Source organism: Bos taurus, chromosome 6 (genome assembly GCF_002263795.3).
Source record: "Bos taurus isolate L1 Dominette 01449 registration number 42190680 breed Hereford chromosome 6, ARS-UCD2.0, whole genome shotgun sequence".
NCBI classification, from domain to species: Eukaryota; Metazoa; Chordata; class Mammalia; order Artiodactyla; family Bovidae; genus Bos; species Bos taurus.
Genome location: NC_037333.1, coordinates 104,649,060 through 104,664,448, shown reverse-complemented (window position 1 = coordinate 104,664,448; position 15,389 = coordinate 104,649,060). Strand labels below are relative to the sequence as shown.

Here is a 15,389-nt window from a genome sequence, read left to right as displayed (position 1 = left end):
GGAAGAAATGTCCCATATAAGTGATTTAAACCACCACGAGGGTGGGACATTCTCTGAGTCCACCCATGTGTCTATCCACAGGTACTGTATTCTTCTCCCTCCTGATAAACACTTTCCTTGTTTCTACTTCCACCTTTGTGGGAATTCTTTCCTGCAAAGCAAAAGGGCCAGGGCTTTGTCATTGGCCACTGGTCTAGTGGCTAGGATTCGGCCTGACCTCAGTCTCTGGCTGTAAACCCAAACTTTGCTTCACGCCACTGAAGAGCAGGAGGAGAAGGGGATGACAGAGGATGAGATGGTTGGATGGCATCACCGACTCAATGGACATGGGTTTGAGTAAACTCCGGGAGTTGGTGATGGACAGGGAGGCCTGGTGTGCTGTAGTTCATGGGGTCGCAAAAAGTTGGACATGACTGAGCGACTGGACGGAACTGAACTGAAGAGCAAGGCCGCCAGAGATCACTAGGAACAGGCCACAGCCAGAACCCTGCACTGGGAGGCACAGCAGTAAAACAAAGAAAAGACTTTAAATAGTCTACCACCTTTGGGAGGGAGAACGTGATGGGAGAAGATAAGGGTGGCCCTTCTCCCTCTGGAGAGAATGTAGGGTATGTGTGTGTGGGAAATGTTTATTCCCTGGTCCTCCTGTTTCTACCAGAGAATCCACACCTCTCATGACACCCTCCCTCCCTCCTCAGTCTCCACCCTCCTGCCCTTCCCTTGGAGCAGGGACTTCTCTGACTGGCAGCCTGGCAGAAGGACCTGAGCAGGGAGTGAACAGGCCTCCAGCCACAGTTCTGCTCTCTCCTCTCCTCTGGGATCTCCCTGTTTAGTGGCAGCGGAGGTTCTGCTCTGCTTCTTCTCTCATACGCTCTCAAGGGCCTCTGTGCTCTGTGCTCCCGGGCTGTGACCGTTGCCTGGCACTAACAGCTGAGTGCACCCATCTAATTCAGGAGCCTTCAGCAAGGCCACCCGCCCGCAGATCTCACCTGTGCTGCTACCCCAGATTTCACGGGTGAGCGAGCTTTGACCATGTCCATCTGTGTCACGTTGACTTGACTCCGGCATCCTCTCTCTTTCCCTCCCTCCTCTCTGGCAGGAAACAGAGGTGCTTTCTTTCTTTTTTTAAAAATTATTTTACTTCTTTTAGGCTATGCTGGGTTCACTGTTGCTCAAGCTTTTCTCCAGGTAAGGTGCTCAGGCCTCTCATCGTAGTGGCTTCAGTTGTTGCAGAGCACAGGCTGCAGGGTTTGCGGGCTTCAGTAGCTGCAGCACATGGGCTCAGTAGTTATGGCTCCCAGGCGCTACAGCACAGGCTTAGTAGTTGTGGCACATGGGCTTAGTTGCTCCGCATAACGTGGAATCTTTTCAGATCAGGGATCAAATCCGTGTCTCCTGCATTGGCAGGCGGATTCCTTACCACTGAGCCACCAGGGAAGCCCTTGAGAGGTGCTTTCTTTATCAAATGGCCACTGCACCACAGGTTAAATGGGGTTCCAATTCAATAACCATTCACCAAGGGACTTCCATGTGACAGGAACTCTCACACACATCTCATTCAGTCCTCATAAGAACACTGCGTGTGAGTGTGCTCAGTCATGTCCGACTCTTTTCGATCTATTGACTGTAGCCCGCCAGGCTCCTCTGTCCATGGGATTCTCCAGGCAAGAATACTGGACTGGGTTGCCATTTCCTCCTCCAGGAGATCTTCCCGACCCAAGGATCAAACCTGCGTCTCCTGTGCCTCCTGCATTGGCAGGAGGATTCTTTACCCACTGAGCCACCTGGGAAGCCCCTTATCCACATTATCCATACTTTATTTAAAAACAAATGAAAACTAAAGCACAAATATCTGAAGTGAGTTGTGTTTACTTACATGACTAATACTTGGTGGAGCTGGGACTAGAACTCAGGTGTGACTGACCCCCAAAGCCCTGCTCTTTCAGAGGAGCTAAAACAGGGGCAGGAGGGAAACTCGGAGTCCTCCGGCTACTGATGAAGTACAACTGGGAGGAGGACTCAGTGGGGTAATGACCTGTCAAGACTCAGGAAGCCTCAGGAAGCCTCAGGAGCACTAGTTGTGCTGATGCTGTAGCCACACAACCACTGCGTAGACAAGAGTGGAATGGGCCCTGGGGACCCTGGGCTTCCTCCCAGCGTGTGCTGCCACAGTAGCTGGGAAACGGGGAAGCCGAGGCCAGCTACCCGCTGTCTTGAGAAACATGAGGACTTGGAGTAAGTCCACGCCATGCTGCTCTGGGAACACTGACAGGCAATGTTGTGGAGCTGATCTGTGCTGTTCGAGGAGAAATGTCTTAATCCCACCCCTATAGTCAAAAGTTTAAAACTACTGCAAAGTTACAGAATAGCTGCCTTATACAATAATCTTTTTATAAATCCACTGCTTTTTTTCTTTTCTGCACAGCATTTCAGCTGTACCGTCTTGTCTGAATCTAACTAATAGGCAAGTGAGCATCACTCTCAATATTTAGAGCAGGACTCCTCAAAGGTTTTCTGAAAAGGGCCAGAGTATAAATATTAGACTCTGAGGGCCATACAGCCTGGGCACAGCCACTCAGCTCTGCTGCTGAGGTGTAAAAGCAGCCATCCATACATAACATGTGAATGAATGGGCATGCTGCTGTTCCAATAAACTTTATTTATGACACCAAATATTTAACTTCATTTAATTTTCTTATGAGGTAAAATATTATGATTATTGGCTCAGATGGTAAAGCGTCTGCCTGCAATGCGGGAGACCTGGGTTCGATTCCTGGGTCAGGAAGATCCCCTGGAGAAGGAAATGGCAATCCACTCCAGCACTCTTGTCTGGAAAATCCCATGGATGGAGGAGCCTGATAGGCTACAGTCCATAAGGACGCAAAGAGTCGGACACCATTGAGCGACTTCACTTCATTATGATTATTATTACTCTTCCCATAGCCATTAAAAAATGTAAGAACTATTCTCAGCTCACAGGCTGTACAAAAATAGGCAGTGAGCTGGACTTGGCTTATAGGCTATGGTTTGCTGACCCCTGGTTTAGAGGAAGACATTGCCTTCTGCAAGTTAAGTGAATTTCTCAGGTTCGCATGGCTAATAAGGAGGCAGAGTAGCTTGAACTAAACCAACATTTAAAGCATTCACTTTAGCGGATGCCTTTTGAAGGCAGAGGGAAGTTAATAATGGATTCCATGAGAGATCTCCACAACCACTTACGTAACCTAAGATGGCAAGTACTAAACAAAGGAGCTGGAAAATGGTAGGCTTACACCAGTTTTGTTAAGCTTTCCAAAACAACCGTCACTTCCATCTGTACAGACTATAGTATTAGCATCTGATGTACATACAGACCTTTAGAAAGAAAATTCATACTGCCATCTAGTGTTGACCAACTATTCCAACTGAGAACTTTTTTTTTTTTTTTAACTAAGAACTTTAAAATAAGGCTTACTTGGTATGAAGCACTAGAATAATAATTTTACTATATTCCAAAATTATGTAAATGAAATACACTTAAAAGCATAAAGTAGACAAAGTGGTATAGATTATTTAAAACTCACCTGGGGCATAATTATTTTCTCTGTTAAAAAACAGATATGAAATATTTCCATTTTTGCATATATATTGATTAAAGTCCTTTTATAAATTCAGAAGATTTATTCCATATTTTCTAACTGTGTGATAGGAAGGCTTCCAAAGGGCAAAACCCCTTATTCTATAATGATGAAATCCTAAACAGATGCTTCTAATGATGTCATTTCCTATGTCTAGTCCAACTTTTCCACTGCTTAGGCACTACAGTTGAAGCTGAATCCTATGGGAGCTATGCCACACTAAAGCCGGCTGCGAACAGAGGTCAAGGAAGAGCAGGAGGCACTGCAGTATAGTCCTGAGTCTACTGAGAGCTGGAGTCCATTCTAGAAGTCCTTTTGGAGGTCGCAATCAAAATGCTTTTTCTTTTTAAAAATCAACCTAACAAAAACCCTCAGGGAGGCAAGAGTTCTCATCTCTCCAAATGGCATTTTTGTGTGACTGGCGTGATCTCTTCATTTGCTCAGTAGTATGCATTCAGTGAGACACTGTCCCATCCTCTCTGCATGCTTCACGCCATGTTTGTCACATACAGAGCTGCAAACACGTGTGCACCTCAGGGAACACTGCTGCGGGGCTGTGGTGACTTTAAGGACATGGGATATGGCTGCACTTACCCTGGCTGGGAGCCCCTTTCTGCTCTGCAGATTTTCTTTCACTGTCAAACTGATCTTCCCCATTACAACCCAGAGTTAGTATACAGTGAGGACGAAAACCTCACAAGGAATATAGGTATGGTAAATAACAGTCACCAAAATCATGATTTAAAAAAAAAAAGACACTTACCTATAAGCATTAATATAATTTTTTCTGTGTTCCAGAAGAAAATCTCTTAGCTTGCCAATGTGCGAAATCTGTCATGAAAAGAAAGCAAATGGTTTATATGGATAAACATGTTACACCCATATGCAACAAATTTTAAATTAGTAGAGAGAGAGTGGAATGCTCTCTCTCCAAATCTTCAAAAGATTCTGAAGCTACAAACTGGACACTTCTGATTTTAGACTCTTGTATAATCACTAACTTCTCAAAGTCACCCACATTCCTAGGCCTTGGTCTCCTGCTTAAGTCACAGATCACAACAATTACAGGAAGAAAGAAAGAACCAACAGCAATGAAGAGATGACTTGAAGGAACTTCGAGATTCTATGAGATAATGCATGTCTAGTAACTGCACAGCATATGCTTAATAAAAGCCAATTCCCTTCCTTAAGCATTTTCTACCTAAAATTTTATAGACAAACATTCCTTCTTCCAAGTGTTCTAGGGGATGGATTCTAAGGCTGGAGCTATTAAGTTTATAAACAGGGTCCATGCAGAGCAGCAGAATTAAACAGATTCGGGAGCAGTGATAAATTCCTACACAGCACATCTCCATCTTCTCCACTTCTGAGGATGAACAAGAGAGGACACAAAAGTACAGGGGACTGAACTCCTGGTGGCTCATTTTTTCGGGCGAAAGCCCCTACCATGTGTCAGGTGCTGTGTGTGGAAGGAGGGATTAAGAAACAAAACAAGAAGAGGTAGGAAGAAGCCTGGGAACATGGTCGACACGGACAACAGTGCTTCCAGAAGGAGAGAACGATTAGCTAAGCCGGGGGCCCACGCGGTCCTTTGACCACGGCTCACGCTCGCTTCCTTCTAATGCCCTTTGTATTTATTTCAAACACACGCAGCCCCGGTCTCAAAGGATCTGCTGAACTTTCATCTTTTGCATGAAAGTTTTTCTGTCAAGGCCAACTCAGGCCAATTTTCACTCCGCTCTGAACTTAAAAGCATGTCTGCATCCCACCCACCGGGCACTCAGCTACACACGGCCACGTCCACTGGCTTCACTTTTGCGCACACGCCTCTCAGGGGTTAGGAACCATGTGAGGAGGAGGCTGCCCAGCTTCTCCCATGGCCCTACACACAACATGGAGCCCGGCGTGGGGTCAGTCAGTACTTGCAGACCGAGTAAACGTCTAAATACAAAAACAGTATTTACCACTGAAGAAATGTTCAGCAACTGTCTGGGGATAGGTTAGTCGGGGTTCAGTTACATTTCCCAGGGTCTAGACTAAGAACAAATACAGTTCAGAAAAGCACCCTCAGGCATCTTAAGAGCATGAATTAAAGAAAAAAATGAACTGTGACCACATATTCATTTATTTACCAGATTACAAAGATTACTGAGACTGTTCGGCAACCCTGGCTCCATAAGGAACCTCCACACACACACACGACCTCCTTCTTCCCCAGCGGCCCGTCGTGGGCACTGACGTCACTGTGCTCACAACCAGGCTGGGAATGTGAACCTCGCAGAGGCTACGTGACTTGCCCACAGTTACACGGTTAGTGCCTGGTGGGGGTTGGAGGCAAGCTCAGGACTCTCTTGAGTTCATTTGGCCTGTCTTCCACTAAACCACAGCTGCCTGCTTCCTCCTCTTATTCCAATTTTCCACTTACGCTGCATTTTAAAATCTGACTTTTAAGACTGTTGGGAAAAAAAAAATTTAGATCTGCAAACTAGGTGCTTATTATACCACATATGAGATATAATCAAATTAACTCTCCTGTTTAATATGCTTCAGTGGTTCCCAGTATCAGGGTCAGGGTCCTCGATGCTAGGAGAGATTTAAGGGCAGGAGGAGAAGGGGGCGAGGATGAAATGATTGGATGGCATCACTGACTCAACGGACAGGAGTTTGAGCAAACTCCGGGAGATAGTGAAGGACAGGGAAGCCTGGTGTGCTGCAGTCCACGGGGTCACAAAGAATTGGACACGACTTAGCAACTGAACGACAGCAACGAACAGCAATGGTTCCCATTCCCTTCCCCAGCCCCTGCCTGCAAGGGGCCAGGTAGCAGTGAGTGAGTAAGGCAACGTGAGGGGAGGGGACAGGGCACTGCGGAGGCGTGAATTCAGTCAAAGGAAGCACCTCTCCCAGTCGACTTGCCAGAGGGCAGCTAACTGTCATCTCTGCACCTAATCAGTGGGGTCAAGTCCAAGCCCCAAATGCAGCACTTGCGGCCCTACACAGTGCAGCTCCAGAAGTCCCAAGGGGCCTCAGTCCTGCCACGCTCCCCACCGACCACAAAGACCACAATGACTCCTTTCCGACTAGCTTCCCTTCACCAGAGCGCCACAAGCTCCTAGAGAGTAAATGGTCCTCCCCTTTCCCCAGAGCCTGTCAGGCACAAAAACTTCCACTGCCTGTTGAATAGATAGTGGGCACTGAATAATGCGGGCTTCCCACGTGGCTCAGTGGTAAAGAACCCGCCTGCCAATGCAGGAGACGCAAGAGATGAAGATTGAATCCCTGGGTCTGGAAGATCCCCTGAAGGAAGAAATGGCAACCCACTGCAGTATTCTTGCCTGAAAAATCCTATGGACAGAGGACGGGCCACAGTCTCATGGGATCACAAAGAGTTGGGCACGGCTACCACTGGAAAAGACTCTGATGCTGGGAGGGATTGGGGGCAGGAGGAGAAAGGGACGACAGAGGATGAGATGGCTGGATGGCATCACCGACTCGATGGACGTGAGTCTGAGTGAACTCCGGGAGTTGGTGATGGACAGGGAGGCCTGGCGTGCTGCGATTCATGGGGTCGCAAAGAGTCGGACGTGACTGAGGGACTGAACTGAACTGAACTGAAGCACACATGCAATGAATAATACCCTAAGGATTATACCTACTGTGGTAGGCAAGGGAATGCTATATACCCTCCTTCCAAAGATGTCCAAGTCTTATCCCTGGAGCCTGTGAATTTATTATGTTACATGGCAAAGGGGAATCATTGTGGCAGAAAGTAATAAGATGCTCATCAGCTGAGCTTAAAATAGGGAGATTACTCTGGATTTATGTTGGAGTATCCGGGGAGGTAGGCCCTATATAACCACAGGGTCCTTAAAAGGAGGCAGAAGAGAGTCAGAACGATGCAACGGGAGGACTCAATCCAATATTGTTGGCTTTCAAGACAGAAGAAGGGAGCCAAGGGATGAACACCACGTCTGCATGCTGGAAAAGGCAACTTAGTGGATTCTCCCCTAGCGTCTCCAGAAGAGAAAGCATCCTGCCCACACCCTGATCTCAACCTAGGGAGTCCCACTTTGGACTTCAGACTCACAGAACAAGAACACAATACATTTTTGTCATTTTAAGCCACTAAATTGATGGTAACTTGTTACAGCAGCAGTAAGAAACTAACATACTATGTCTCAATTTGGGCTGCTGTAACAAAAGACCACAGGTTGGGTAGCTTACATACCCAACGCTTGTTTCTCTCAGTTCTGGAGGCGGGGAAGTCCTGGCCAAGGTGGCAGTATATCTGGGGCCTGGGGAGGGCTCTCATCCTAAGTTGTAGACAGCTGCCTTCTTGATGAGTCCTCACGTGGTGGTCCTGCATCTCTTCCTCTAAGGACACCGATCCGAAGGCCTCACCTCCAAATACCATCCCATTGGCTACCAGGGCTTCAATTCTGTGCTGACACAAACATTCAGTCATAGTGTATCTGACATAGCATAAAGCCTTATCTGAAACAGCCTTTTTCTTTTTAAAGGAGTCATAATGTTTTCAATAAAGGTTTAAGTGTCCAAAGGAGTCTACTGCACAGTCTAGACACAGAAGCTCCCCTCTTTAAGTTCCCCTCCTGCATCGTTAGCTAGTTTTAGTCTATCAGGGTTGGAATCATGTGTGGGGGTGAGTGCCAGGAACAAGAAGCCCCTCAGAAAACATGATTACAAGAAGTTTCACTTAAAGTGTAACAAATGTGATCCCTATTTCTTATGCTGTGATACCTGGGCTTTGCTTCAATATAACATGGGATGGAGAGTAACACCTGAAAGAGGATCAGTCATGAGTTGACAGCTGAGTGTGGGACTCCTTATAAATACTGTCTACTTCAATACATACTTGATAGCTTTCTTAACAAAACATTATTTTTCAAAATCGCCCATTTTTCACTCTCTTTTAACATGTTTGGTGATTCTGAAGTACAGATTTTCTGCTGCCAAACTAGTAATAACCCATACTTGAACAAACAACTCAACCCCACCTCAAATCTCTAGCTACTTTATTTCTAAATAGACTTTAGCAAGTTTTTGCTTAAAATTCCACTTAAGATGATCAATACCACTTAAAAAAAAAACAACCCTACCAACCCCAAAACCTTCACTCAGAGTTTACTATGTGCCAGGCTCTATTCCAAGATCTCTGCATGCATTAGCTCATGGAACTCTCCCAGCAACCCCGAGATGAGTAATATCATCATGCCTGTTTTAACAGATAAGGAAACTGAGTCAGAGAGCTGGTAAGTAATCTGCTCAGGGACACATGGGGTGAAGCCTGGATGGAACCCAGTATTCTAAGTTATCAGACTGTAGTTCTTAACCCCCAAATTTATGCACAGATTCTTGGCAGGTGGCAAGTTCAGTTTTTCAGTATAGTAGTCATGAAGAGGGATGCCTGGGAATTGAGAAAAACACCCAGTGAGCAACGTCAGGCTGTTTTAGTGCATCTGTATTCAACAGTGTGCTACACATCTGACGTCACCCCACAGTGACGGGCACTTACAGAGCACCGCTGTGTGTGCCAGGCAGTGTGTGAAGTGCTTGCTTCGTGCTGGCGTCGGCTCCCTTATAACCAATCGGATGAATTAGACATCGCCCCCATTTCTATTTTATACACATGGAAACTGAGGCCCACGTGAGCTCACAGGCTAATAAGGGGCAGGACTGGCATGGATCACAAGTCTATATGACTCAAAGGCTAAGTTATTTATATCATCAAAAGGTCAATAAACCATTACTACTTAGCTTATTTAAGTTTGAGGCTTTTTTTTTTTTTTCACAGAAATATAAACTGGGTTTCATGTGAGAGTTATTTATAGACACTGATTTTTAAAATGTTTTCAACTACAGTGGATACAGAAAGCTCTACAAGAGAGATTTTTTTGAATGTTTCCACACAGAGCACTCATTTTAAAAGTCACTCAAAGTAGAAATATGCATATATCCAAAGCAACTGTTTTCCCCACTAAAGTCTCCTCCTCCAAGCCCGGCTGTTATTCCCAGTCTTGTCAACACAGGAGGCTTGGAATTGGTGAGTACTGTCAGGATGCTGCGAGGAAGGCCCACAGATGTGTGCCAGGAACCAGGACGGTCACAGAGACTGGTGGTGCCACGATGACTGTTCACCCTGAGTACCAACCATCAAACTGCCATCAAAACACGGTTTAAACAAGGAATGAAGGCAACTTCCAGGGCTGGGTCTCTTCCCCGTGTCTGAGTTCATCTACCTCCACCCACAGTGTGGGGCAGGGTATCAGCAGAGGAGCAGACTCCTGGCAAAAGACTGTGGAGTTTGGGTGGAGCAGGGAAGACAGGAGAGAAATGGGTAAGAAATCCAGGGAGTTGGCTGAGCTTCTTGGTTCTCATCTCTGCTCAGTCTCTGCTACTTCCTCGGAAAGGGACAGTGATGCCCGCCTCGTTAGGCTTCGAGGGACCCCAGCTGGATGAATATCCTCTTCTGTCTCCCGACCCCTCCGTCACATGTCTGAGGGAAGAGGACTGGCTGGGGTAGGGTCTGGAGAGGGCAGGGAGCAGGCTCCGCTCGCTCGTAGCCAGGCAGCAGAGAGGGTCTGCTCCAGCTCCACCCGCATCTGGCCACAGAGCTACAGTCCGGTTCTCCGTTTGGCTTTTTCATGTTCTGACTGCTTATTTCTTTCAGGTAGCTCCAAAACTTGCTGGGGGAAAATGGGTGTTTTTAATAAACTCCCTAAACTCTTAACCTTTGCCAACTGAAATTTTGAGCAAGTTGCTTAATCTCCCTGAGCTTTACTACAAAGGGAGGGCAATAAACATGATTCTTTAAAAGCAGAGTAGCAGCACGAGTTAACAGCAAACTCTTATTACGCACATGCTGTGTGGCAGGCACCAGTCTAAACGCTGTCCGTCCACCAGCTCATTTGTTCGCTCCTCCTGATAACCTCGTGGGACAGGTTTCGCTATAATCCCACTTAACAGATGAGAAGACACTGAAGTGACGCATTTCATATAAATGGTTCAAAATAAACGGGGGACTGTGACGCCCAACCCAAGGACCTGTGTGCTTTCAGCCTCTACAAGTCCACCTGTGAAGACAGCCCTACCGTCCCGTCCGAGCGCAGGGCGTCTCTGGGGGCCGCCTTCATCACAGGGCACACAGAATGTTTTGAGATCAAAAGTACTCAACGCTGAGATGCCCTGTTCAGGTCAAACGTGATGTCAACAGCTATGGGTCAGTGTGGAGCCAACTGCCACCCTCCAAGGCCTGCTGGGATCTGGCTTCTCCACAAAGCTGATACTCAACCAAGCAATTGTTTAAACTCCATTCTAAAACGACAGGCATTCATCTGGCCCATCCTTTTCTTTCTCTGAAGATAAACCAAGTTCATTTTTAAGTGACTGCATTTTAATAAGGCTCATTTCAAAAGTCATCAAGACACTGGACTTCCCCACACAGCACATCTACCATATAGACAGACTGATTATAAAACAGTAGCAGTGGTCCCAATGCATCCGACAGGGAAAAACATTCTCACATTACCTGATGTCACACGAAAAGCTTTTACTAGGAGAGACCAAACAAAAACACCCCAATACGTGCAGCCGTGAGACCTGCTCCCGCGGGTAAATGCGTGCTGTTGACATGGACTCGGCCCCGGGGACTCAACCCCATGGATGGTTGCCCACAAGTATGCTGGTGAATGGGGTTGGAAAACCAAGGTTGCCCTCAGCATGTACTTATGTAAAATATGTAAAATGCAGACCTAAAGCTGTATCCATACAGAGAGGGGCATCTAAAAGACTGCTCATCAAAATAGTGATGGTTGGGTGGTAAGATTTAGAGACTGTGCTTTTTCCTATTTATAAGACCTTTTCATACCTTAACACTTTTGTACAATTTGTATGTATAATCCTTGTATCAGACAGAAAAGTATTTTTAAACAAAAATGTAAATCTTCCTACATCCTTCCCTAAGAGTGTATACGGACCCCTGAGACCCCCACAGGACCAAGGCCAATTCTGTGAGCCCAGGGTATCACCGACTCAACGGACATGAGTTTGAGCAAGCTCCGGGAGTTGGTGATGGACAGGGAAGCCTGGTGTGCTGCAGTCCATGGGGTTGCAAAGAGTCAGATACAATTGAGCAACTGAACTGAACTGAAGGAGGGCCCACCAGTGTCCCTGTCCCTCCTGACTTCTAGGGGCTCAGAGCCCTCTCCGATCTCCCAATCCCAGTTTCCTGACTCACTCCTACTCTGCTCATGGGGTACACCTCCCAAAAGTCTTCTCTGCCATTTCAGGCCAGGCTAACAACCCCTTGCAAGCACTCCTCTTTCAGTGATGTCAGCCTCTTGTTTTGAAATGTTTTCATGTCCATCTGACGCAAGCTGCTCAGGCATAAGCTTACCCAAAGCAGCTCTTCAAAAAACGATTTAGTGCTCCTAACACAAGTAAGCAGGCTACATATTTTGCATTATCCACTAGATGGCAACACAACTCTTGCAGGAATAGAAATACTAGGAACTCTCAAAAATATCAGTTTGGTCTTTTTTTCCCCAAGGGCTTTACAATTTTCTCTGGTTCTGTACTTCTGATCTGGAATTAAAGGATTATTAAAGGCTATAACTGTGTTGCTCAGGCCGAAGCTGAAATGACACTATTTTGAAATAGACATGTGCACTTGGACAAGACCAAGGTTTTAAAACACTGCGTTCCCGGCAGGTTGGACACAAAGGCAGCTCCCGGGCATGGCAGCCATCTGCCATCCCCAGTGGCGGGGGGCCCAGCTTTGTTCACCCACAGCACAGACCTGCTAGCTGCTCCTTCCTGGGTTCTTTGTGAATTACCCAGAGCAAAATAAGACTGTATAACAAAAAACTCTGGTATAAAATGGAGGACGACTGCATTTTCACAGTAGGGGGAGTTTGGAGCAGTCACCGGTGTCTTTAGCAGATCACAGCAGCGGTTGGACTTGCACACCCCTCCCCGCCCGCCAGAACCCCCATGATAGGAATTCTCTTCTGGCACTCACAACACTTCCAACAAAGACCTGATTGAGTATGAAACACCGAGTACCCATTTGCATAATGTGCCTCTGCAAGAAACAGCCATTGTTCAAGATTAAAGAGACTCCAGTACGGCCTCTGGCATATTGTAAAAAGGTCCCTGTAACACAAAATCATTATTTTTTTTAGTTCAATCAGTGGACACAGCTTACTGTTCAGTTTAAGTAGGCAGCCAAAGGCACAGTCAGAACAACCGCTGTTGTATAAATGTTTGCCAACCACTGATAAGCTGACATGACTTTTCACAGGGGTCATGTTCCCAAGTCTGATTTGGAGGCCCGCTAAACTAAATTCTGAATCCACTCCCTTCAGTCATGATTGCAAAGGGCCTCAATACCAATTACGGCCGAAGGTTCAGAACGGGCTGCAGCTCTGGAGCGCGATGACCCTGCTGAAGTCACAGTGGGGGCTGTCTGAGTCCTTGTGCTAGGGAAGCTCCCTGTGACCAGTCACCCACAAAAGAGCCTGGCACAGCCACAGGCATTCCTTTGGTTTTGGGGTCACAGCAGGGAGGGTTAAGGGATTACACGTATGAACTGTGCCTTCTCGCTTTGTCTCCTTTCAGCAATTGTTTAGTCGTAAGCTGAGCCTCCTCCCATCCCTCCCTCCCTAATTCCTACTGCTGGAGGCCACCCTTCCAGCAGGCACAGGGCCTGCCGTGGGCAGCCGCTCTCCAGTCCTCGCACAAGCCCCTCCTGAAAGCACGGTCCTGCCAGGATCTCTTCCTAAACTTCTGACAACTCTGCGTCACCTTCTTTCCTTGCCTCCTCCCACCTCTGCAAACCTCTGAAACTTCAGGAAGCTCAGCCCTGACGCACACTTGCTAAACCCACTCCTTCTACCCATAGCTTTAATGTACCATCTACAGAAAATTTGTCCACTGGCCCCTGCTTCACTCCTGTGTCCTGAGGGTGAATTCAACTGTCCACTGCGTGTCCCACAGGTGTCTCAAAACCCATGTGTCCCAAAGCCTGAGTCATCCAACCACACCTGCTCAACCCCTCTCTCCCTGCCATGCTGACTTACTGGGTGTGACTTACAGGGAGAACCATGGCCTCCCTGTCCCTGCAAAGAGAAAGAGCCTCTCTCTTCTGATTCCAAGTTAGAAAACCCCAGAGCATTTTGACTCTCTTTTTCACTCCACAAATTAAACTGGTCAGCCAGGCCTGTCCACTCCACTGGTTGAACAGCTGCCAGAGGAATGGGCACCCACGGACCAGCTTCTCCTCCTGTTTACCCATGTCCACCTGGGAGTCCAGACCCTCGAAGCTTTTCCCAATCTGGCTTCCTCTTTCCACTTCTGCCTTGGGCACTACTATTCTCTCTGCTTGGAACATCTTTATCATCCACCAACCTTCCACTCAAATGTGCTGGGCCCAGTTCAGTTCAGTCGCTCAGTCATGTCCGACTCTTTGCGACCCCATGGACTGCAGGACACCAGGCCTCCCTGTCCATCATCAACTCCCAGAGTTTGCTCAAACTCATATCCATCGAGTCGGTGATGCCATCCAACCAACTCATCCTCTGTCATCCCCTTCTCCTCCCACCTTCAATCCTTCCCAGCATCAGGGTCTTTTCCAATGAGTCAGTTCTTTGCATCAGGTGGCCAAAGTATTGGGAGTTTCAGCTTTAGCTGAAGCCCAAGGAGGTTTTAAAATACAACATTCTGACTTCACTTTCCACTTTCTCTGTATGATGCCTTCTGGGAGGCTTGCTATAAGTGTCTGTTAGCTGAGTGTTATAGATGTTAGCTGCATGTATATATGTTATATACATTATACTCACACACACATATGTGTATATAGTATAAATGTTAGTTTGAATATATAAAGTACTCTACCCCATCAGTCTGGGAACTTAATTAGAAAAAAAAAAGGCAAAGCCATTCTTGATCTAAGGAAACTGTCAAGTGTGGGTGTGTGCGCAGTTGCTCAGTCATGTCTACCTCTTTAGGACCCCACAGACGGCAGCCCACCAGGCTCCTCTGTCCATGGGACTGTATCGGCAAGAATACTGGAGTGGGTTGCCATTTCCTACTCCAGGGGATCTTCCCGACCCAGGGATCGAACCCGAGTATTTTGCATCGCCGGCAGATTCTTTACCGCTGAGCCACCCACTGGTTAAGCCCTAAGGAAACTCACTGGTAGTTAAATAACCCATTCTGGAATTTTTCTGAGAACCAGTACCAACCTTATTGGTTTGCAGTTTCCAGAATTCAGAGTATGTTTTTTAAGAGAGAAAGAGAAATCTTGTGTACGAAAGAGGAGAGAGGCCTGAGGAGCAGACGACAGGGATGGTCACACAGAGGGGCAGGGACAATTAACACAAGCTGAGGTGAATCCACTCCACTGTTCTTGCCTGGAGAATCCCAGGGACAGGAGAGCCTGGTGGGCTGCCGTCTACGGAGTCGGACACAACTGAAGCAACTTAGCAGCAGCAGCAGCAGAGGTGAATTCAGCGGTTTAATTTCTGATATTAGCAACTAATCTCCAAACAACCTGACAGGTATTGTTTTCTAATATTAAGCCCCTGTCTCCTTTTAGGAAATTCAGAAATTAAAAACCTAAAATCTTAATTCTTAGCGTTAATGACATAATGAAAGAACTTAAAACAATTTCAAAAGCGGAGCAGCACCATGGGGCTTAATAACCCATGAAGCTCACTCTATGCAATTCCATTTTAAAACAGGTCTAGGACCCTT

The 15,389-nt window shown here is 46.8% G+C and overlaps 1 protein-coding gene across 3 annotated transcripts in view; it reads right to left on the bottom strand.

Moving 5' to 3' along the window:
* STX18 (syntaxin 18) overlaps positions 1 to 15,389 on the bottom strand; it is a 118,405-nt gene that overhangs the window by 41,299 nt on the left and 61,717 nt on the right. For all 3 annotated transcript variants that reach the window (NM_001099719.1, XM_059887641.1, XM_024993409.2), the window contains 1 exon segment: positions 4,381 to 4,448. In NM_001099719.1, the coding sequence (NP_001093189.1) occupies positions 4,381 to 4,448 (68 nt within the window).